This window comes from Epinephelus fuscoguttatus, linkage group LG4, assembly GCF_011397635.1.
Source record: "Epinephelus fuscoguttatus linkage group LG4, E.fuscoguttatus.final_Chr_v1".
Classification (NCBI taxonomy): Eukaryota; Metazoa; Chordata; class Actinopteri; order Perciformes; family Serranidae; genus Epinephelus; species Epinephelus fuscoguttatus.
In genome coordinates this window covers 27,928,371-27,953,148 of record NC_064755.1, presented here as the reverse complement: position 1 = coordinate 27,953,148, position 24,778 = coordinate 27,928,371, and the positions used below count along the sequence as shown (strand labels likewise).

Genomic DNA, 24,778 nt, shown 5'->3' with positions numbered 1-24,778 from the left:
GTTCATCACTTGTGAAGGGGAAGGGGTGGTGCAAAAAGGAGGAGGCATGTCAGATATTTTTAAGCACTGGGGTAGGACTTATGTTTCTTACTTTGGCTCAGGGGAGGGGCATACAGATTTAAATGGTCGTGTTTTGTATTTATTTTATTGCAGATTTTTGAACAAGCCTCAACTTCTTTAAAATTTACATCATTTATCATAGCCACAAACTGTGAAACTGCTCACGTTATTTGTAATATGATATTAAGTTGTAACCATTAGTCATTGACCATATACATTGACCTACATTAGTTTAGCAACGTTATTCATTAGCATTTGTCAGATAAAGCAATATTTTAGTAGTTTTTAGGGGATGCACTGGTGCAGCGACAAGTCTGGGACAAAATAACTGTAATATAGAGCTTGCAGCTGGTATCAACGTTTTGTTTAAATGCTCTGAGCAATAATAGAATAAAACAAATCTAATTTTAAGTGTCAGGTTTTTTTCACGTCAGGATTTAGTTCATGAACACACCATAGTTGGAAAAAAAATTTCCCAACTCGGAAAAGGGGACCATCCGAGGAACACTGAACGCGGCATAATGTTAGCGATTTAAAGGGTCGGGTGGTTACAAAATTAACGTTTTTTTAATAGCGCTGTACAAAGTGGAATTAAGTACACAATTTAATTTTTGATCCTTTTTAAATGCATCTTTATACAGCTTTCTATGCTATTATATAATATATGTCTTTGATACTGCAGCAGACCCTATGTAAAAATGAAGTGCAGAGAATCTAACAGAATTAAACCGGAAGTTAAATTTTAAACAACAGGTGAAAATGACCTAAAGGCAGTTTGCAGTTATTCTAAATGCTGAGATACAGCTGACGAAATAATTTTTTTACTTTAGAGTCCATTTCGTTCTGATTCTAGAGCTTTAAATCATAGCAGCAGATGACATGTGCTTGGTTGTGCTTGATTTGTAATTTCCATCTTCATGACTTCATATACAAGCAATGCTACTAAATTACCTAATAATGGCTTTCAACAAAAGACCATTTATAGGGCAGTTTCATATACCATAGCAAGAAAAACAAAAATACAAATACATTATGAATTGTCACATTGAATCCAGATGTTCACTTCCAGGGGCTCTGCCTGCTAAAAAAACAAATCCTAGTTTGTTATCAAAAGGACCTTTATCAACACAAGTTAGCTGAAATAAATTACTTTCTGTCTAATTTAATTTAAAGGCCCAGCACATGTGTACTACACCTATACAGGTGATCTTATTTGGACTGATTAGACCTCTGCTCAGGACTGTGGGTGTGTACAGATGGTATTTGACATCTCTCAGACAAACTTTTCAGCTTTTGGCTCTTAATGCACAGGACAAATTACACTTGTTTTATTAGTCTCATTACTGCATGGAGTCCAGTGACCTGAGCAAAGGTCCAATCAGCTAAAATACGTAAAAACTGTAGGTGTGCAGGGCCTTTAAAGCCTCAGAAATGTTCAGCTGCATGAGCATATATTTTTCTAAGGTGTAACTTATTATAAAATCCAAGCTGAAACCTGTTTTTTTTCCCAACCATTTTAATACACCTGAATAAATTCATAAGAAACATAAGAATTCTACTATAATTTACAGTCGGTATAGATATCATACAAATGAAAGTTTTTAATGATTGAAAAACTTTCAAACATCCCACTGGATTATAATACACACCCATTTTCAAGTCCAAGTCCAGCGTGAAGCATCATTTTCACTTGTGTATCACTTAAATCCTTGATATTTTACATACTAGTAAGAATATTCCTAAACTACCACTAAACCCTTAAACACATAAAAACATCCAGGAAAAAAAAACACTTACTTTATTGGAAACATTTTAAAACAAAGATTAAACTTTATACAGCAACATGTATCTGTATCAGTGTACAGATATTACTTGCTTCCAATTGGAGGAGAGTGCCATACTGCGGAGCTGGTGCGTTTAAAGTAGCGCGGCTTGCTCTTGTAAAAGATGTTTTCCAGTTTTGGTGGTTCAATTGTTCCGAAGAAAGAGTCTAAATCAGGAGGGTTGAAGTACTGCTTCATAATTATCTGCTGCAGATTGTGACCTGTGAGGGGAAACATTTAAGTACAGTTTTATTTAAGAAGACACAACATGAGGCTGAAATCACACTGTGATGCTGAAACCACAAACAGGTCTGGTAAAAAAATAAAAGGCTACAAGGTTTATTACGTATATAGGACAGACTGTATATAAAGATGGACGACATGACCGCTTCAATAAAAATGAAGCCAAAACATCTTAATTGACCGGTGGCTGGCTGCAGTTAAGGTCATAAAGCCGACACCCTCCATGTTAGTTTGGTTATAACTAGTTATTTAATGCTATTAAAGGGAATTTGATGTCATTATTGACAGCCCTGTGTGCCAATTGATGCGCTTGTGATTAATGGCGTTGCTTGCCAGTGGTGGGACAGGTGTATGGGAGGCAAAGCGATACTGCACAGACTATGTCACCAGTGCCAGATGGCAGCGGCCACATCCAGGAAATTTTGGCTTCATTTTTTGTACAATAAGAAGTGGAGATGTGTCGTTCACCTTTATGTAGTCTGTGATATAGGACTGACTCAATTTGGAATATGTCACAATATTACAACTGACTGTTTGCTAAGCCTTCTCAGTTACTGTTGTTAGACCCATCAAGCTCTCCGTTCTCTCAGCCATGAGGCTCAACTGCGAGGATTGGACTTTCAGACAGAAGTAGACAAGAGCAGCTTCTTGTTTCTAGCCAACAACCTTCAACTTTGCCATTATAAAAAACTGTTGATGGAAGATTTTAATCAGATAACCATCAACTAGCTGGCCAATTAGCTCCATTACTTAGTTGAAACTTTAATGTTGTGCTAGAGCAGATAAACTATGTCTTTAATACTCTGCTCACACTCTGTTCCTGTTAAAAGGTTCTAGAAATGTTCAAACACACCACCTGCACATTCCTAAAATGTGAATATTGCTCTTGCATTGCTTTTGGGAGAAATCAAAGTATGACAGACCTGCCATGCCTGATTATGGTTGCTAACCTATGATTGGACAACTGGTGTGGAGGGTTTAGGAAACATTCAATTTAAGCCTTGTACATTATGAAACATTACTAAATTGATTCATAAACAACAAAACTATGGCAGTTCAGGTATATATGGAGTCTGATCATCATAATTAATGAGATACATTAGATTATGCCTACCTTCTGCCCAGGACGGAATAGGTTTCCTTGGGGCAGACTCATCATCAGTAGAGTCATCACTGTTTTGGTCCATCCCGTAGTCTTCAGCACTTTTGGACATAATGGGTTTGTTGCCGCCCTTTGGAGTGATGGAGTATGACTGTGGTGATTGCTGCAGAGGAGAATAAAACATATTATGAGGCTTCACTCTGATGACAATTCATGATGCTTTAAGAAAGAAACTAATTCAATATTTGTGTAACAAATTAATTTACCTCAACATCCACAGTCACATTGAGGCCACCACCTTTTCCTACAGGCGTGCTCATCACAGAGCGCTGCAAAGAATAAGAAGAAAAGTGGTAAATATGTTTTACATCACTGCTTACAGGTTCTTAGACCTTTTTAGGCCTCTAGATGCAATATGAAGCTGTTTTTCACACTACTGTAATGCTGTTATGCTAAAAGTTGGCAGTAAGGCGCCAGGATAGGCTGCAACGTGCCAACAAAAACAGGGACAAAGAAGAGGACAGCAAGCTAGTAAACATGAATGTAAACAATGTTGGAGTGACTGAAACTACTTTTTAAAAATCAGCTTAGAAAATGTTTAATGAGAAAGGAAGTGCACTGAACATGTTTGTTAGACCTCATGGATGTACACAAAGTATTTTGGTGCACAACACTGAGTATAAACATAACTTATGTTTGATGAAGCTGGAGCATAAAACCTATGGCTCCCCTTCTGGCAGAGAGAGTAATTACACAAACAATATTGACAAAACGTTTGCCTGCAGTTGGGCTCGCCACATTTCCTCCTCCCAGCAGCACTCTCTTCAAGTCTTTTTTGACTTAAATCTTTTCTCTGAACAAGTTTCTTTTTTGTCTGCCTTACAAGCAGCACAGATGGGAAACATTGGGAAAAATGTTGCATTTCAAAATGTGTCAGATTGATAAATTACAAAAACAAACTGATTTTCAGAGCGGCTATATTTAGATTCTTACCTCAATATCCACAGTAACATTCAGAGCAGCAGCAGCCTTCAGTGCAGAGGAGAAAATAAAGAGAAGAACATTTAGCTCCAAAATGTACACTGGGGAAATAATTGATACAAGACTTTCAGTCAACTTGTTCTTCTGTTGAATTGTGCAGGTGTACAAAAGCTAAAGTATCATTTCCACCTGCTGGTTTACCTTTGTTTCAGCAGCCTTTTTAGTAGCAGCAGCTGCAGCAGCAGCAGCAGCGGCTTCTCTCTCTTTTGCAGCTTTCTCCTCAGCAGCCAATCTCTGCTGCTCCTCCTGGTGGGGGGAAAAAAAAAATCACATGAACAACCAGACAGCTGAGCAGCTACAATAATAAAACCTGAGCACAGTGTTAACTTTAAAATATGAGTGGACTGCTCATCTACAAGGTTTGTCATGAAGGTAAACATGGACACAGTAAGCACATTTCTTATGGACTGCTCAGACATGTGTTAAAAGAAATTTTGGTTTCAAATTTCACTTCCTTACCAGTTTTCTTCTCTCCTCCAGCGCCCTTCTTTTCTCCTCCAGTTCTCTCCTCTCTTTTTCTCTCGCTGCTCTCTCCAGTTCCCGCTGCAGAGCGAGAGCTTTTTCTTTTTCCACTCGTTCTCTGAAAAACAGACAAAACCTTTTCTTACCGTTTTCCCCCATACAAGTCTCAGTTTAATACACCTTTACCATGTTCAAGAGTTAATTAGACTGCTTAGTTTATAATGATCTATTACGGTACTATTGTTCAGAGTAAAAGACAATAGATAACCTTTCAGCAGCAGCTAGCCGTTCTCTCTCCAGCTCTCTCTCCCTCTCACGCTCCTGCTCTCTCTTCAGCTCCAGCGCTCGGCGAGCTTCAGCCAGCTTACGAGCTCGCTGTTCCTCCTCCTCGGCCTTCTTCTTGGCCAGTAACTCCTGCTGCCGCTTCTCTTCCTCCTTAAGTTTAAAAGAAAAACCATACATAACATAAGAAAATCCTGACTGTAATGCGCAATGGGAGAGAAAATTAAGTTGAAGAGACGAGAAATGTGTACTCTGGATTCAAAAGAGGGTAAACTCAGCTGTGTTTGTTACAACTTTGAAGCAAAAATAATCAACAAGTAAATGCGATTTGTCTTATCAGAGTGAAGTGGAGAGTGTTCTGCATACCTGTATTTAAAAGGGGCATTTTGCTCTATGCTAGATGTAATTTGTAATCAGCAGCACAATTCATTGCAGTGAATAGGCACAACTATAGCAACAGAAATTAAAAAAAGAACATCGTCTCACTGCTTGCTGCTGCTTCTTCTTTTTAGCCTCTTCTTCCAGTTTCCTCTTCTGCTCCAGCTCCTCTTGACGTTTAAGGGCTGTTTTCTTCTTGGCCTTCTCCTCTGCCATACGCTGCACAAACAGGTACAATCACAAAGATTAGACAAAAGGGTTCAATTGGTTTCAATATGAATATACATATTCAGAGTCACCAAATTTGTTGAATACCTTGTCATTTTTCTCATCAATCTGAGCCATTTTTTGCTCAATCTTCTTTTTCTTTTCTTCCTCCCTCTGCTCTTCTTTTACTTTGGCCTCAAATACTCTTCTCAGCCTCTCATCCCGCTTCCTAAAACACAACATTTAAAAGTTAAATAAATAATAACAAGAGGAATAAAATTCCTAAATTGTCCAGTCAGTGAGTAAAGAGACTGAATGTTAACCTTTTAAGTTCATCCTGTTTCCTTTTCTTTTCCTCCTCCATTTTTCTCATTCTCTCCTCCTCTTGTTCCTGCTTCTTCTTAAGTGCTTCCAGCTTGTGACGCTCTTTTGTCTGTGAAAAGAGAAAATATGCATTTGTGTTGTCTGAAATCAGCTAATTCCAACACACTGTAATACATGTCAAATGTCAAAGGGATCCAAAGTAGCAGGTGGAGTTCATTCATGTGGAAAGATCACCATACCAGCGAAGTCGAAGGATGAAGCAAAAATCCACCCTGACAGACTTTGTGTCATTTCCATTGTTCTAAAAAGTTAGATTAAGGTTTTGCTCACAAGGCCTAATTGCAGATATATTCCTCTGCTGTGATCATTAGTCTCCAAACTACTGTGTGGACAATTTCAACAGACTATGAGTAGGGAAAGATGTTGCTGGAAATTACTGTTCAAAAAACAAAAACAAACTTAGAGAGCCATCTTTAAAGCCTAAACCTTTGAACAAGCTACATCACGTTATCTGGTTACAGTCATCTCAGTGGTATCTAATGTAACTGCAGTTTAACAGACATGAAGCAGAGAAATAGGAAGTCACGCTAAGTGTGGCTGAATGCAATCTGATTACAAGAAAAATGTACTCTGAACTACAGCCCAGACTCCCCAAAAAATGACAATGACTTTAATACTGATCAGTGCGGTCTCCTCACCCAGTGAACAAATGAATCCACTGACACACAGACAGATTGTGACATGGCTTCTGGTTCAGATGGATTTTTCCTTCAATTTCTAACTCTGGTGAATTCTGTTTCAAATTCAACCAACAGTGAGGTTACCAAAGCCATTTCAGGTGATTTAAATGATTGTTAGACTAAAAGACTGCCAAGTAAGAATATGAGTGACCCGTGGGATAAGATACACCATTAACTAGTGCAGTTTGGGGAATTGTTAAAATATAATAGCCCCTTTCACAAAATATGGACCCTGCAAAAATGCAGGGCTCAATTACTCATTTACATACATGTCTGTAGCATAGAGTCTGACTCAACAATGCATTAAACTTTTGTTGAGTGATTTATCCAGGAATGTTGCTGCTTCTGCCCTCACTAAAGCCAAATTTCACAGAAACCTTTTAAGGGTGCTCTGATTGATCGGACACCAATCATTATCTGCCAATATTCGTTGTAATTAGTTTCATCAGTGGTCGCTATTGCTGGCCAATTAGGTTAGCAAGTATGTGTGTGTGTGTGTGTGTGTGTGTGTGTGTGTGTGAGATTCAGCCTGTGTTTTCATCAGCTCATAAGATAAAATCTTACTTGAAATCAGTTTGACTGCTTTAGGCTCGACTACATCAAGGAGAATGTTCAAATAATCTGATGACAACCAAAAAAGCCTAAAATGGTTTAAAAATATATGTCTTTAACCAACATAAGACTAAAATGCCCAGAATTTTCAGTCAACTTAAACTTGATTTTAAAAAATACAGAATGACGAGCTGAAAAAATGATCATGTGTTGCTGCGGTATAATTTACTGTTCTAACTTGGTTTGTGCATGTTTAGCTTTCATTCTAAATCTTTTTTTTTTTTAAATGAAATGTTTTTTATTTTCTCCACAGGACAGCTACATTCGTTTAGCACCAAGCTACTCGTGGTAAGCGAGTGTAGGCTGCTATGGTTTAAGTTGTGTCTCTAAAAGAAAAGAGAGTGGAATATGTTGCACAATTTGTCTGCCAGTTGGCAATTCATTATATTTTCTTATTTCTTCGTTTTAATACTTATTATACAACGTTACTAAGTACAGATAATGCTACACAATAAATAGAGGGCTTCAAACAAAGCCTGTTATCCGTATGGGCCAATACTCCAGTGATTGGTACTTGGCCCCAAAAAATCCTGATCAAAGCCACCCTTAAAATCTTTCTAAATCTTGAGCCATCAAACAGTCAGAGCCTTTATTTAAACTCAGACGAATGCCATTTATGCTTAAATGTAAAAGTGTGAAAGGGGCTTATCTAATGTGTGTGGTAAATGAGGAGACATTCAATCAGCTTGCACAATGGGATGTTAGCCACCATAAAATGCCCACAAACAACATACAGTGCTTCCATTTTACACTTACCACTATACCATCGCCCAACTGGGGAGGGGAGATAAAAACATCCAGATAAGAGGACCACATCATTTGATAGCTCAACAAAAATGCGAGCTACAGTATGTTCAAAATTTCAAGACACACTCATTGTAATGTCACAATCTTGGTAATCTCGGTCCAATTTGTGACACTGAACATGTACACACTGAACGTGTACTAACTGAACATGTACTAAAATATACAAAAGATTCTGGTTTTATGGATGCGCCCAACTGACACTGTAATTCAGTTTCCATGAAGACTTATGGCAATATACAATTTATTTTTAATTTACTGTATCACCACGTCTGTTTCAAGCCAGTGTAGTGTATCCGATCCAAGTTTGATCCTTTCTTTGCCAAACTCTATTGTTAGGTCCACTTTGGCCTGCTAGTGATGCAGTTGGGCTTCACAGTGTGAGCATACCACTGCAGGACCATGCAGTGGTATGCTCACATTTGCAAAGAGTTCGTGTTTAACTTACCTTTGGATCAATCTTCAGAGGAGTGGTATGTTTGATGAAGGATTTGATTACAGCAGTCCGGCCAAGAGAGTTAGGAGTCATCATTAGCATCTGATTCTTCTGCACAGTGTGGAGGAAAGTTCTCATGTGGGGTCTCACTGCCTGTGTATTTAAAACAACAGAAGGTTCAAAAGATTACTATTTCGATCCACTCAAACATATATCCAGGTATTTTCAATTTCTTAGCCCTAACACTCAGCAAGATTCTTTTCATCTTACACTTTGACTTTTCTTGGGTGGTGAGTGCCTCTTTGAGGGACTTTCCTCTACAGTATCTGGTGCTTTGCGTTTGGTACTTTGGCGTGACCTGGAGACACAGAAATATGCATTTTAAAACACAATTCGAAATCTGTTTAGTAGCCTGAACAAGCTGATATAGAAGCTCTACATGAGATTAAGATACACTACTATGCACGTGCGACTGAACCAGCTACCATGACAAAGAACAGAGAAGCTCAGATTACAACACACACACACACACACACACACACACACACACACACACACATTGCTGCTATATCAATGGTCTGAATGCGGTATAGAGCTCCTTTACACATCAAACAGCAAAGTCACACACACAGCACTCACCTGCGGCCTGACTGAGGAGTCTGTTGCTTCTCGGCAACTGAAACACAAACATGTATTTTGCACATATAAGTTTGGTAAAACACCATTAGATACCAACTCAGGTTTATATCTAACCAGAATTAGCAACAAAAATTAAATTACACAAGAACCAATTTATATAAGGCCAAGTTCCCATACCCGATTTCTTGTTAGGAGTGCTCATAGCTTTTGCAGCCACAGATCGAGTAATGTGTCCAACAGACGTCTGTACACGCTGGTTAACCTGGATCTACATTTGTTTGATACAAGTAATGTAAAACAAAACCATCAGCTGATCAATGACCAAGGGATACATTCAATATCAGTTTTGACACTTTTAAAAGGTAAAAACATTTTCATACCTCTGGAGTTTCTTCAGCAGCAGGATTCTCCTCAGAGTCTGCACTTACAGCCTCTGACACACTACGGCAGTGAATACATGAATATGGGTAAGAAACACTTCAAAATAAATAAAGAGCACTGACTTCATGTCCAGTCACATGTGACTAAGGGTTATTTACCAGTCATTATCAATAGTTTAAATTCTTGATTCAAACACTTGATTTTTTTTTCTACATTAAAGCATCAATATTTTCACCTTGTGAAGAAAAATATTACTCACAGCTCTCTATCCTCTTCCTCTGCAGAGTCCACGCAAGAATCCTCTAAAAGAGGGGAAAAAAAAAAAAAAAAAAAAAAAAGGCAAATACAATATACAGATTAACGCCAAGAACTTCTAATAAGTTGCATTTTATGTAACTATGAACCAAATATCTGCTATTTCTCACCATCAACATTGCTGCTACACGTGGAGTTGCCCGTGCGAGTTGCCTTCCTCTTGAGCATGGAGCGGCGTGAGGCCCGGCGAACAGACTCCTGTGTCATACTGTGACGCAGACCGGCCAGCGAGTGACGTAGTTTGAGGGAGCATCGCACAGAGCTCCGTCGCGAGCTTCGAGTTGTGCCAGCTATTGCAATCTTAGCAGCTGTACGGCCAGGAGAAGGCTGCAGCTGTTTAGCAGACTCAGCAGACAAGCGGTCTGATGCAGAGATGCTGACAATAACCTCAGGCGAGGGGATCTTAGGTGGGGACTGGGCGGTGCTAAAGATATGGTCCGGCTCGTCTTCTGCATTGTTCACCTGGTTGCTTTGGTGCATCTCTTTTTTCTCCTCTACCAGCTGCGGCTTCTTGTTCTGCACCTCCTGGGTTTCACAGCTGTCTTGTGACTTGCTAACATCCTCTGCCTCCTCTGACTTTGTTTGTTTGTTTCTGCGGGTGGTGCGTTTAGGCTGTGTGCTGGTGTTTGCTTCAGAGGAGGAAGCCTCAGGAATGGCCTCTTCTTCAGCAATGAAGTTCAGTGATTTGACAGAGGAGCCACGAAGGTTACTGCGCTTTCCCTTTGAAAATCTGATGAAGAAATGATACAACATGTTTAAAATTACATCACAGTTAGAATTTTAGATTTTTTTTTTACTAAAACGAAAGCAACAAACCTTCGTCTGGCTTGATTTTCTTCCTGATGCCCGACAGATACACGCTTCCTGCGACTATTCTTCTTCTGTGATGGTGTTTTTGGCATTAATTCTGGTTCAGCATTGAAATCTCTGAAATAATAAGAAATAGCTTCACTTGGAAAAACCCTATTGGAGATTCTACAAAAGACTAGGCTTTTGCAGATGGAAACTTGTGAATCAAAATAACAAACAGAAAATTTTATTCAGTGGGTTTTTAAGACATTACTGTACACCTACCTTGAGAACATGCGGTTGGCCTCTTGTTGGATCTCCTCAAGCCAAACCATGTGGACATTATCAATGTCGCTCTTGAATTCTTGGACTTTGCCATCGAACATTTGCATGAGGGATCGTACAGATGTTAGTACGGAGTTCATGTTGATGGCCTGAGGGAAAGATTGCATTGTTAAATCAGGACAAGCTGGAACAGAATTGAGAAAGTAAAAATATATAAACTGAAGCATCACATTAGGTTTTTATGTGTGGTTAAACAGTCTTTATATTTCTTTCAGCATGACTATTTGAACTCACTTGTATAAAACCCTCTAAACAGCAACCTGGAAAAATCTAGCCCCCCCAAAAAAGCCATTTACATTTTGTAATGCACCAATAACAAACTCTAAGCCAATACTGAATAAGATGCTGCCTATTAACTTTTTACAATATTCTGACTTTTCAAAGTTGGATTTGATGAAGTCATACTCTTTTTCATAATCACAAATAAAGTGACAAACACCACATATACAAGTCATTTCTGCAAATCTATTATTAATATTCTACATACTTTTGGTTGTCCAGATTCGCTTTGTTTTTTAGTATTGCACTGTCAGATCCATTTTGTCTTTGTAACTGTAATCGGTGCATGCGCAATGTCCTCTATTTCCGCGGACGGATGGTACGAGACTACAGATATTTAATAACAATATGGTCGACAGCAACATAACATTATTAGTTTTCATATTACAGCAGCACTAACACATCTTCTTACAAATACTGAGCACATTAAAATCAGTCAATCTGTCAGACACCCAAGCGGTTTATGCTATGAACAAAATTAGCTAACGTTTCCCAGGTAACATGTTAGCTTAGCTAACACAAAACTACGACCAACGAGCATGCAGCACCAAACAGTCAAATAATGTCATGTGCTAACCTAATACTGAGGTAACAGTTACAGTAAGGTACGTTGTGTTAATTTAACTGAGGTGGTGACAATGCTATTATTCATTACTGCTATGCAATGTTTAAAAGGCTAACGTTACGATGTTAGCCAAGCTAGCTGACATTGTCTTCGTCAAAATAAAAAACGTTACCTTTTCTATCCAAGTCTCTAAAAAATGAAGCCGATACTCGTTGCTCCGCGAATTTAAAAAGAAAAAAGCTAAATCAATCGCATACTGACGTGAGAATTAAAGTGATAAAATATTCCCACTTGGCTTTACAGATCATGTGTTGACCATGAACAAACTGAATATCCCGGACGGTAACTGCTATCCTCCCACCGGCCCGCTGAAACCGTTTAACTTGTTCAAAACTTCGCCAGCCAATCACGAGGCGAAGCTCAGTGACGTTTGAGTGGGTATGTTCGATTTGTTGTTTCGGATTACCCGCAAGGGCGGCCACGCCTTTCGGAACAATAGAAAGTAATGGCACGGGGAGGGGGAACCGTCGAAATACGGATTCAAATCGAGCAAACCTAACGGAAGTTCAGGGCGGAGTCGCAGCGTTGCACAGATTTAAATCAACCTATTGATACGTGGCAGGATACTCGCTCCGCCCCGCCCACCGCACTCAAACACATGTCTGACAGTGGCTTTTTATAGCCTGTTGTTTTGGTTATTAAGCCAGAAAACAAGCACAAATGTACTTTTAAAAATCCCAAAGTAAAACCAGGGTGGGCCGCTTTGAGAGGCATACGCTGTTTTTAATATAAGTGAAGATAAATGTGATGAGCTCCTTCTGTCCTTTGTCACATCCTGTCCTGCAGACTGCTGCTGCCTCCCTCTGGTAAACAAAGCTCCAAGATATTTGAAATGTGGTGGTGAAGTAAACACTTTATAACTGTACTGTTTATCACAAGATGGAAAACAAAAGGGAAACTTCAGCTTTGCAAAACATGTTAAGACTTTTATTTGAATGTATTTCATTACCATATGATTGGTTACTGGTTTTGTTACATGGCATATGACAGTACTAATACTATAAGAATATCCTACATTTTGTGAGTGATTACTGAGCAGCAGGCTACAGTACAACGTAACACTGGCTTAGGTATAAAATAACTGTGCTACATGTTATTAATTGTGGGTAAATGTAATCATTAGGAGGGTCGTGGTCGCTGCTTCAGAGAGGCCAACAGGAAAACATGGAAGCCACTTTACAAACATATCCAGGCTCTCGGGGAAAGGTTACCGGATTCCCTGAAAATATAGATATATACAAGTGAATTAATAATAATCTGTTACTCTATCAGTGCCTTTATTAAGAAATGTGCGATATGAAAATTCACAGAAAAAAAATACATGCACATAAATTCAAACAGGCTTGCAGGGTAATTGTCCAGTAACAGGTAATTATTAGTCTTGGCATCCTTTAACCAAACTATTGATATCTCCTCTGGGTATCAGTTCGTTTTACAATCCAGCAGCTCCATATCCTCCAGTGTGCAACAACTGTCATCACAGTCCCCAGATTCACTCTCACAAATGGTTTCACTATTAAGTCACTGACAACCCCCAGAGCCTCCAGTTTTCTCTGGTTTGTGGGAGTCATAATAGCACATTATACTGTATTAAAAAAGTCTGTCTGTCTTTTACCACTTTGCTGTCTGAATAGCCAGTTTTTATTGAATGGAGGGAGTGTGAGAGCTCTCCATTATTTTCTTCCCGCATAAGACAGATGGTGCCATTTCTGGAGTTGTAAAATATTTCACAAGCTCATTGTAGTACCTATTAATTTTTTATTAGGCTAATCATTTTGATATTAAAGGTTAAGAGTGTGGGATTTAGGGGGATATAGTGGCAGAAATGGAATGTAATATAATAAGTATATTTTCTTTAGTGCATAATTACATGAAAATAAGACCCGTTGTACGTTTGTGACCTTAGTATGAGCTGTTTATATCTACAGAGTGAGTGGGTCTTCGTCTACAGCCATCGTCACGTTGCACTGCCATGTTTCTACAGTAGGCCAGAACAGACAAACCAAACACTGGTTCTAGATAGGGATGCTCCATGCTCCTCAGGAAAGCAGCTCAGCCTTGCAGACAAATTTTTCCCAGTGGCCACTCGTGGTATTGCAGTGAAAATAATCAACTAAACCCCCAAAAGAATTTTCCCCATGGACCACCACTGTAAAAAAAGACATCCGTAAAACTGTTGACGGGACACCTGAAACTGCAAATAAGGTCGATTTTGACTGATACTATTATGAAGTTTTGATCCATGAGGGTTTTATATTGTGGGAACTTATGGGCGGAGCCAGGGACAAAAACACTACTGCGCATATTCAGTGGACCACATACTGCAAAAGTAAACCTGGAAGCCAGAAACTTTTTTTGCTGTATACACCAGATCAGCAATCCCACTGGACTGAATTGGCCCCATCTTGGGGCCCGGTGTCTCGTCATTATTATACATCAGTGAGCCTTTTGCATTTGCGTTGTTGCATCAGCCACCATAGTTAGCAGCCCCTCCTCAACAAGCAGGGTTGGAAAGTCACTGATTTTTTAACGTGAAACTGTTTAATTTAGTGTTTTTACTCATGTAATCCTCACCACTAGATGTAACTAAATCCCCCTAAATATGCCACACTGGACCTTTAAGTATTTTCTGAATGTATTATGTTTAGTGTAATTATAAAAAAAAATATTTAATTGTCATTTTTTTCAATTTTTAGTTAGGGGGGTTAAGTGTGTTCTTTGTTATTTATGTACAAACTTAAACCTAAATGAGCTTCTTTGCTGTCTTTGCTTCTGTTACCTGGTGTGAGAGGGATTTTCGTCCCTGATGCCTTCAGGACAACCTGCAGATCTGAGGTGTTGCCAGCACTGTCTGCCTTTTCCCTGAGTATGATACAAACTTCCTCTTTTCTGAGCAGCCAGTCCATCTGACTGCCCAGGTAGTTCACACCACGGATGCAGAGCTCAGAAATGTTGTTGGGAAGAAGCGGAGAAAAGGCCAGACATTCCTTCTGAACTCTAGAAAAAAAACACCACAGTCTATCACCTTTATTTCACTGCCTACATGCTGTGCACATATTGAAATGTTTTTCACCATTAACTAACCTGAAGCCAGTGTAACCAAACAACACAGCTTGCAGGAATCCTCCCATCCCTGTGAGAAAGTTAACCACACCAGAGCCATCTGATGATTCACTCCATACCTGTGACGAGATGTAATCACACATTAAAGGATTTCCAGCAAAGAGGCATTTATTAGGATTGTGTGGCTGTGTGAGTCAAAACAACACCTGGAACGGTCCTTGGATGTTTTTGAAGCACTTCTCGAGTAAAATTTGAGCTTTCTCAGCCTCTCCCAGCTCTAGCCAGCCGATCGCAAACATACCCTTTCAATGGAAAGTAAGGCGTTAGTACAGACGCAGACTAATTAATTAAGACGTAACATTCCAAAGAAGGCATGACTTTTACTTGTATCATATTTTTAACTTTGTGGTATTGCTATTTTCACTTCAGTGAAGGATGTGAACACTTCCTCCACCACTGACCGGTTTAATTTAGAGTCACATACAGCATGCTGTGTATTACCCATGTCATGGCCGGGCCATGAGGGTCTGTTACTGGCTCGTACGCTTCAAGGTCATTCCTCCTGACCTCTGGGGACATTTGCAATCCGAGAGGATAGCTCAACATCACTGTGTCTGCCTGCTTCACTGGATTACCTGTGAGAGGTCAACAAGACATTCTGACAACATGTTACATCGCACATGATTTTCTCACGCAGGTCTGAGTCAGAAAAATAATAAATAACCTTTGATGTAGCCGTCGTACTCAGGATGGTACTGGGATTGTTGGTCAAAGGGTATTTTGAGGCTATCTGCCACTTCCTTCCATTCCTTTGGCGCAGGATGTTGGAGGCTTTCAGCCAATTCTACAGCAAACTGGAGACTGACAAATGAGAGACTTTTTGCATTATCTGGGAATCATAAATTAATATGCACTGCAGGGAATTATTCAGATACAAGTACCTGGATTTAGCCACTGTGTTTGTGTACACAGAGTTGTTGACATTGTAATAGTACTCATCAGGTGGCATGACACCTAAATGACATAGATGGGAAATGTTTCATTATATTTGGATAAAAATAAGGTCTTAACATTTCAAAACTTCAGTAACACTGAGAGAAAGTTCTTCATTACAGATGTAGTTTTGTGGTGAAATGAGTGTTTGAGATATCTTTAGTTTTGCTTTTATGAAAGTATTAGCCTGATAAACATGAATAAATTCAGTATAATAACCATCTTTCTTATAATGGCCTTCACCTAAGATATGATACTTTTGATCCTCCGGGTTCCAGGATGCTCTGGAGACCCAGTAATCAGCCACACCGTATATCACCTCTCTGCCCCGGCCGTCTGTGAACATGGTCAGATCCTGCAACAAAGAGCCTAGTTAACATCGTTTCACAGGGTGAGACACAGTGGTGCTGAGTGAGGACAAAGGAACGTACCTCAGTGAGGTAGAGGTAGGTTTGGAAGGCCAGGGTGACGTCTCCATTTATGTGAATCTCTTGTTGTCCATAAATGTCCACTCCACACACCTCCCTCCCTGACACAGCGCTCTCCCAGGCAAACTTCAGTCCCTGTGAAGGTAACGTCTGTTCTTCAGCGGATTCAGCTTCGTGGTTATTGGGAAATACTTATTTGGGTAGCTGGGTTTAATCTCTTATGTGATAAGAAATTATCTCTAGCTTCTTTCTGAGTTTGCTCTGGAAATAGTTTTCTAGTAAACAACAAATACAACAACTTCTGATCAACCCATATCAATTTCACGCTTAACAACTTCAGATTAGGCCACACCCACATTCAATTTCACCCATTCCCATGTCTGACCTAAACCCTGCCCATTCCAAGTACAGACAGAGATACAGATAATTTTGTTGGTTAAACAGATACAGACACAGATAGAGATAATCATGTACTCACTCATCCCTAGGAGCTATGATTTTGAGACCTGATTATCCCACTGATGATCGTACCTTGAAGCCCTGCTTTTGGGCGTTGTCTTTTGCACCATCTATAGTCCCCACCCTGTACTCCAGCACAGCTCGGGCTAGCTTGGGATAGAAAAGGGCTATGCCAGGGTACATCCAGATGTCCTGTCACAGGAAGGTAGGGTCATTGTGTGATACACTATACAAACCCAAACAAACAGCATGTAAATAACATAGCCGGTCATCAACTTTCACTGTTTACCTGGTCCCAGAAAACATGGCCCCAGTAGTCCTGACCATCCCCACCATTAGACAGCCCGCCTGGACTGACTCCACCAAAAGAGCTGGAGGTGTCATGTATGGAGGGGAAGGCACTAAGGAGGTAAAACATGCAGCCAATCACAGCCTTGCCGAGGTTCTCTAACCCCTGCACCTCCACCTTGCTCTGCAGCCAAAGTTCTTTCCAGGCATTCTCATGAGATAGACGCAGGTTACCACTCGCCATCAGATTAAGGCCCTCATCAAAGCTGGCCTCAGCACTTTCCAAACTGTTGGCCGCAATCAGGATGAAGCCCCAGCGAGCCTGGCTCTGCTCTGGAAGCAGTGTCAGAGTGGAGGGTATGGGGGTCCAGATAAGGTGAACTGAGGGACACAAACCTCCTGGAAACTCAGCAGCGGTCACCTGTCCTTGGATGTGACTGAGAAAGAGAGGGATGGAAACTGTGTGAGACATCATATTTGTAATATATAGTAAACTGGATTTACCATAACATGTTTTGTTAGGTTACACTGACCTTGGCCTTTGACCTTTGACCATCAAATTCTAATAATTTCAGTCTTAAATCCAAGTGGACATTTGTGCAAAATCTGGAGGTACTCCCTCAAGGTGTTCTTGAGATATCATGTTCACAAGAATAAGACAAATGCAAGGTCACGGTGACCTTGACCTTTGACCACCAAATTGTAATCATTCAAATCTAAATGGATGTTTGTCCCAAATTTGATGAAACTCCCTCAAGGTATTTTTGAGATTTCAGGTTCACAAGAATGAGACAAACGCAAGGTTGCAGTGACCTTGACCTTTTAAAAACCAAATTCTAATCAGCTTATTGTTGAGTTTGAGTCCAAGTAAATGTTTGTGCCAAATTAGAAGAAATTCCCTCAAATCTCTCTTCAGCTAACACATTCACGAAAATGAGATGGACACAAGATCACAGTGACCTTGACCTTTGACCACCAATTTCTAATCAGTTCATCCTTGACTCAAAGTAAACATATGAACTAAATCTGAAGAAATTCCCTCAAGGTCTTCTTTAGCTATGGCGTTCACAAGAATGAGATGGACAATAACCTTGACCTTTGACCACCAATTTCTAATCAGTTTGTCCTTGACTCAAAGTGGATGTTCTGCCAAATTTGAATAATTTCCCCCCAAGGTGTTCTTGAGATATTGCATTCACAAGAATAAGATGAATGCAAGGTCACAATGAGCTTGACCTTTGACCACCAAAATCTAATCAGTTAATCCTTGAGTCCAAATTGACATTTGTGCCAAACTTGAAAAAAAATATCTCAAGGTGTTCTTGAGATATTGCATTCACAAGAATGAGACAGAAAGATCACAGTGACCTTTAACATATGACCACAAATTTCCTATCAGTTCATTGTAGAGTTCAAGTGGACAGACAACCCAAACACATAATGCATCCAGCCACAGCAGTCGTCCACGTGGAAGCATAAAAATAAGATTTAACATGTTTCTGTTGACCATACCTTCCTCCTCTGTAATCAGGACCAGCCTCGAAAACGATATCTTTGCTCTCAGGCGTGAATGAACTGTCCAGCCTGACACTGATTGGCTCCTCTGAAATCACCTGACGCACCAGCATTATCTCCATCACCATCAGGTTGGGGTAGTGTCGGTGTGAGTACAGAGACTGTGACACAGTGACACTGGCTGAGCTCAGAGTGTGGGTAAAGATGCCTGGAGGGGAAGATGAGACGATTACCAGTAATAACTCGTCACAACACTGTTTCCTGATGCCAGACGGTCAAACAGACTCTACCTGTGTGAGTGTCCAGGCTGTAGGTGTGCTGGCCTGCTTCGTCCATCTCAACTGTCACAGCGTGAGGACAGGGGACATCTGCCCGGTGACAACGTCCACCCTCCCCATTATACACACCACCCATGTGCATGATTCTGTTGTACACCCTCCATCCCAGAAGGCCATTGGCAAGTGGAGGGAGGAAGCGGCGGTCGCTGGGTAGAGTGTCAGTGGAGAAGATGTAGGGGTCTTCATCACAGGACATGGCAACGAGGTGGTATGGTTTCCCAAATTCAGTCAGGGTTTGTTGAGAAGAAGATCCCAACTCTTCAACAATAATCAATAATTTTATTTACTAGTTAGCATGGTTTGAAAACACCTATATTCTGACATCAGTTCTTTATTTGTCCATAAACGCCCTACTTTATCACTGGACAAAACAAAAATACCTCAAGTTGCACAAGACATTAGCTCACTCCTGGAAACTTTTACACACACGCACGCATGCGGACGCGCGCGCACACACACACACACACTTTTCACAGGTTCCTGCCAGTGAAGGCTATTTGTAGATTGTGTACTTTGGCACTTTGGTGTCACAAGATGTGTCATCCATCAAGCACATAGGTGAACACAAAGTTTAAATTCAAGCCACTCAACCAAAAATAGACACAAACTCAGTAATAAATCATGTCTGGAATCATTCAATGGCAAAAATAAATAAATAAACAAACATAAAATCTCAGAGATCAGGCTAAACTACTCCAGAAAAGTTAGTTGTTGAAGTCAGCTGCACAAACATCCAGCATAACTCCTTTCAAAATACTACTACAGAGGCAATGTTTTACTCTCACGTGAACAGGAAGAGGCATCTGTTTCTGCAACAAAGAGGAATGCTTGACGATTAAAGTGCAGATGAAAGTGAAGTGCAAAAGTTTCCCAAACTGCTTGTCCTGAACAGTTAAACCTACAAAAAACAGCTCACAGGACGTAATTCCTTTCACAGTTCATGCCTGCTGGAGCCATATAACTCAAAAGTTGTTGATAAAATGGGACCAAGTTAGTGTCGAGTATCACTACTGTAGGAGGAGGTCATGTAGCCTGCTGCTGCTGCTGCTGCATAGAAAACCTGGACATGTCTCTGGGTCAGCTGGAAAACATGGCATGAACTTCATGTGGAGGATAAAGTAGAGTAGCTGTGGATCAGTAACTGAACATGTTCATTAGATGTCAGTGAAATGTCATTAAAGTGCATTAATGTATAAGTCTCAGCTTCAAGAAACAGGTCCTCATAGTGTTAATATACTCTTTAGTTGGGACAGTTTGTTACAGGCTTTCTTACAAACAGTCTTGTTACAGGCTGTAATGGCCGCCACCTTATGTGTACATATTCCCAATTAAAACATCAGCACCACTTGGCTGAGACTGTAAAAATACTCGGCAGGTCACAGCGAGAGTGTTTACATTTTCATCCTATCTCTTCCAAGAAGTATCACGTCACTCGCTCCAAACTAAATCATGTCATCTCCGCTCTGCTCACGAGTCGCTCTCAGCTCCCTGTTTGCCTTTTTGCTGTTCACTCTTGTTTTAGTCAAATAAAACTTCAACAATCCACACAGAAATTTAGGACAAGACATTTGCAGTAAGGGCCCACAGCCTCTGGAACAACTTGAGGAAAGAGGGCTGCAGGAATCAGTGTTCTCGTTTAAATCTCTTCTTAAAACACACTTCTATAGAAGAGCTTATTCTGAATTTGATTTAACATTTCAACCATAAACAGCAGTATAATCCCTCTGCAGCCAGTAAAGGCATAAAATGTCCAAGAAACACTTTCTTAAAAATGTGTTAAAAGCTGTGGTAATGCCCTAGTAGGAGATGTGGGACCCTGGGTCCTACATCAACTCAGGTGAAACTGTCATAAGGCCCCTATCGAGGGTCCCTGCAACACACACACACACCGTCTCACCGAGCCTCAAAAGCCAAATACTGTATCGGCTGAACACTACCTGGCCCAGGTGTCTGTCTGTGACAGTGTGATTACATTTAAGTGTTAAATGGAGAAATTACAGTTGATAATAACTACAGGGCGATTTTGCTTCCCTAACATGTCTTCTTTAGGACTAGTGGAAAGAAAACATCCAAAATAGACATTCAGGTGTTTATTTTAGTTCAGATTTCTGTTCTGGAAACGTGTGCAAAATATTTAAGATAATACTTAAGATAAGATAAATGCCTCATTTGTATATTTAATGGAAAATGGTAAATGAACCTGTACTTGTGTAGCACCTTTCTAGTCATTTGACCACTCAAAGAGTCACATTCACCCATTCACACACACATTCATACACTGGTGGCTGAGGCTACCATACAAGGTGCCACCTGCTACTCAGTTTTTAACACACTAACACACCAATGGAGCAGCCATCAGGAGCAATTTGGGGTTCAGAATCTTGCTCATGGATACTAATACATGCAGACTGGGGGTGGACGACCCACTGTACCTCTGAGCCACAGCCGCCCCGTTTTAAACATAAAATTTTAGAAAAACTTGTCATATAAAAACAGTTGTCTTAATGTAATTAATCAACTAGGGTTTGTTTCATGGTGATATTATCATTACTTGTTGATATTTTTCACCCTATTCACCTGTAGTGTTTTGGGGGTTTTTGTCTAAAAAAATATATTCAATTTTAGAACATGTATCTGTAAAGGCCATTTTCTTTTCTTTTTTTTTCTCATAGTCTGAGCCAGAAATCTCAACATCAGCAGCACTTACATGCACCAGACTTTTAGGTTTTATTCCTGTCTGTATCCTTAAGGTTCTTACTGAAAAGTTTGTTCATATATCATGTATAGTCTGATTAAGGTTGTAGCAATATACCAGTTTCAAGGTATGTACACACACACATATATATATATATGTACACAAAATGGTTTCAGGTTTCAATCATAGTAATAAAACATGTGTTCAACAATAAGCGTTCCATTTTCATTCCTTTAAGGATCATCCTGACTAATAATAACATAAATTTTGTAATACAGTGGTACCGTGAATCAGTGATATTTTCTGAGAAATCTCATACCGTTGCAACCATAAGCCTGATTTATATAACATGTTATCCATAAAAACATGGCAATTTATTTATGTATTTAGTTTGTATGGCTTTTGACAGTATTTTCCTATTTAGGGAATGATGAAAAGAGATATCCAAAATCCAACTCTAGTATGATGACAAAGTGGAACAAGACTTTTGAAACTGCCTTTATCAAATCTTCAGATTTTTGTGCGAGACATGGATGCAGATTAGAACATATTTAAGTAGACAATGCCTCATCTGCATATTTAAAGATTTAATTTCAGAAAACTTGTAATAATAAAAAAAAATATTTGTTTGGAAATTTGATGATGATATGTAGTAGTGAAGTTGTACCCTATTAACCTGTGTCTCCTCTTAAAGGGACACTCAGTTTTATTATCATGAATGCAACGATTGAAAAGCTGTATGGTGTCTTTCTGTTGTTCTGGATGAGCTCTCTAAAGTCTGGGGATATAAACCTGGTTATGTCAGGCTTAAAAATCTTTTTAAAGGTGGCCTGCAACACAAAGTGGGAGTGTGGACTTTAAAAGATGTGGGCACTGGACAGGCAAGGAAGGTGTAATGACAGACTCTGTTCAGTAGGGAATTGTAGGATACAATTACACTAAATTACTGGAGTATTCCCAAAAAAGGGAACCTTATAAGTGTAATATCAACTGATAAAACCAAATTTTGACACTAATCCTTTTTTGCAAGACAGGAGCCAAAGATCAGGTAAAAATAGAAAAACCACATTAAAGCTGATACTGCGTCATTTTTTGTTGTGCTATGGAGCACTGGTTCTCATCCAGGGAGACCACCACGGGTCCCTGAGGGAGTCCCAGGGGTCCCCAGACAAACAGGGAATAGTTTATTTTCACTCATTCACTGTAGAAGTGAGCCCGCTGTGAGTTAGCGTCATAAGAGAGACTATTTTTATTATAGGTTTCACTTCCCCCACAGTTATCTCCTTAACTGTAGATGACAACTACAGAATTCTGGTTTTAATCATATCTGACAACCAGAATCTTCTCAGATGGAGGTCCTTGAAGAGAAATGTCATCAAATGGGTCTAATTTGTATCAATTTAGGGGCCTTTGACATGAGAAATGTTGAGGATCCCTGCTACAGAGCACACTGCCAGCACATTTCCAATTAAGGGTAATCCACCGTTGGGTAGCCCTGATCACAGGAGTATTGTTTTACAGAGGTTTGTACAGACATGTAACTCTTCAGCCTGACTGTAGCATTTCATTAGCTGCACCACTTGGTGGAGCTGAGGAGCTGTTTGTGAGGCATCTGGCATCATGCCGGGGGTCAGAGCCACAAACCCTGGGAAAAGCAGTGCTTTGTCCATATAAGGCTGCAATCCATCCGCTTCCCTCTTCCTCCCCAGCTCCCTTCCTCTGTCTTTCTCAGACCTGAGGGATATTTACAGAGAGAGAGCCTCGGCCAGCCTGCCCTTCCTTATTAGGAGTTCAGCTTGTTGTCAGTGCTTCTACCCTGCAGGACAGTGGTCCATCTTTCTGCTCTGATGAGACAGATGGATGACTGGTGTTAACTGCTCTTGAGTGCAAACGGACGGGAGCTCAAAAAGACAACAAGGCTCTCCTCACAGCTTTTCACCCAGTTGCTACTGAGCACTCGTGCAGCACATGTAACGACGCTCATTTCAGTCATGATGTACAGTCCACCTGGGAGCAGCAGCAGATTAATATAACAGTCCAAACATACTGTAAATACATCTGTGTTGCCCTGTTTCCTCTCTTATGCTCACTGTGTTGCAGCTGCTCTGGGGTTTTTTTCTCCCCAGTGATGAAGGACATCTGGCTACCAGAAAACAGAGCAACTGTACACAGGGATGATACAAGTGTTGTGTGGATGAGGCAGCAAAAATGCAAACAAACAAACAGGTGACCACAAACTGATGACTCTGTCAGTCACAACACGTTACTAAGAGGCCAGGAATCCAAAGAGGATTCAGTGTTGTGGTCGCAAAGGATCCATGTCGAAGGGTATATTAAAGGTCCACAGTGTGGGACTTAGAGGGATGTATTGACAGAAATGCAATAATATATAATAAGCATGTTTTCTGTAGAGAACCATTGTGTTTTCATTCCCTTAGAAAGAGCTGTTTATATCACAGGGTCCGCCATAATTCTACAGTAGCCCACAACAGACAAACCAAACACTGGCACTAGATAGGGCCATTCATGTTTTCGCGCCGGCCACCATAGTTATCAGCCTCTCTGCGACAAGCCTTGTCAGAAGATTTGCAACATGAAGCTGCTTTATTCAGTGTTTTATCGGTATAAATCACCTGGTCCGTTTGTTTCGAAGAGTTAGAGACCTCCGCGGATAATTCAGCTCCTGGTAGAAACCTCCTGAATGTCTAGATCTTAAGTTACCAGAGAAAAAGAGGCGTGCATACATTAACTGGTGCTGGGCTAGTAGCCTGTCTCTGTCATGCCAAGTAGCCTTGAAGAAACACTGAATTGTAGCGTGAAACTACTTTATTTGGCGTTTTTGCTGGCTTAAATCACCTGGTCTGTGTGTTTTCAAAAGGAATAGACCTCTGCGGATAATTCGGCTCCTGGTAAAAACCTCTTGAACAATGAAAACTTAAAAGAATTCTAACGAGGAGACGTCTCAGCTGGTTGCAATCTGCAATCCTCACTGCTAGATGCCACTAAATCCCTCCAAATCGTACACACTACTCCTTTAATATTTTACTTTAATCGCTTTGTTTGTGGATAGAAATTTTCAGTGTGCGTAATAACCAGGCAGTCGCTACAAACC

General features: G+C 40.2%; 2 protein-coding genes across 3 annotated transcripts; both read right to left on the bottom strand.

The window, feature by feature from the left end:
* Positions 1–1,841: 1,841 nt before the first annotated feature.
* Positions 1,842–12,201, bottom strand: LOC125888026 (inner centromere protein). 2 transcript variants are annotated; one of them, XM_049575192.1, is made up of 21 exons: positions 12,000–12,201; positions 10,924–11,072; positions 10,666–10,776; positions 9,960–10,579; positions 9,794–9,836; positions 9,534–9,594; positions 9,331–9,421; positions 9,154–9,190; positions 8,785–8,872; positions 8,527–8,667; positions 8,031–8,048; positions 5,922–6,031; positions 5,707–5,827; positions 5,500–5,610; positions 5,000–5,166; positions 4,729–4,849; positions 4,411–4,515; positions 4,222–4,257; positions 3,495–3,557; positions 3,241–3,391; positions 1,842–2,104 (listed from the first exon to the last, which is right to left on the bottom strand). In XM_049575192.1, exons 2-21 carry the CDS (start codon positions 11,061–11,063, stop codon positions 1,929–1,931), a joined length of 2,511 nt encoding a protein of 836 aa, XP_049431149.1. In that variant the 5' UTR covers positions 11,064–11,072; positions 12,000–12,201; the 3' UTR covers positions 1,842–1,928. The 2 variants fall into 2 exon arrangements, with proteins under 2 accessions (XP_049431149.1, XP_049431150.1); XM_049575193.1 differs by lacking the exon at positions 8,031–8,048.
* A 585-nt stretch (positions 12,202–12,786) lies between these two features.
* Positions 12,787–20,010, bottom strand: pgghg (protein-glucosylgalactosylhydroxylysine glucosidase). The gene is made up of 14 exons (XM_049575038.1): positions 19,757–20,010; positions 18,924–19,229; positions 18,631–18,841; positions 17,120–17,555; positions 16,903–17,022; positions 16,375–16,506; positions 16,187–16,298; positions 15,892–15,964; positions 15,675–15,811; positions 15,452–15,585; positions 15,157–15,252; positions 14,972–15,069; positions 14,667–14,884; positions 12,787–13,106 (listed from the first exon to the last, which is right to left on the bottom strand). Exons 2-14 carry the CDS (start codon positions 19,165–19,167, stop codon positions 13,030–13,032), a joined length of 2,088 nt encoding a protein of 695 aa, XP_049430995.1. The 5' UTR covers positions 19,168–19,229; positions 19,757–20,010; the 3' UTR covers positions 12,787–13,029.
* Between the last annotated feature and the right edge of the window lie 4,768 nt (positions 20,011–24,778).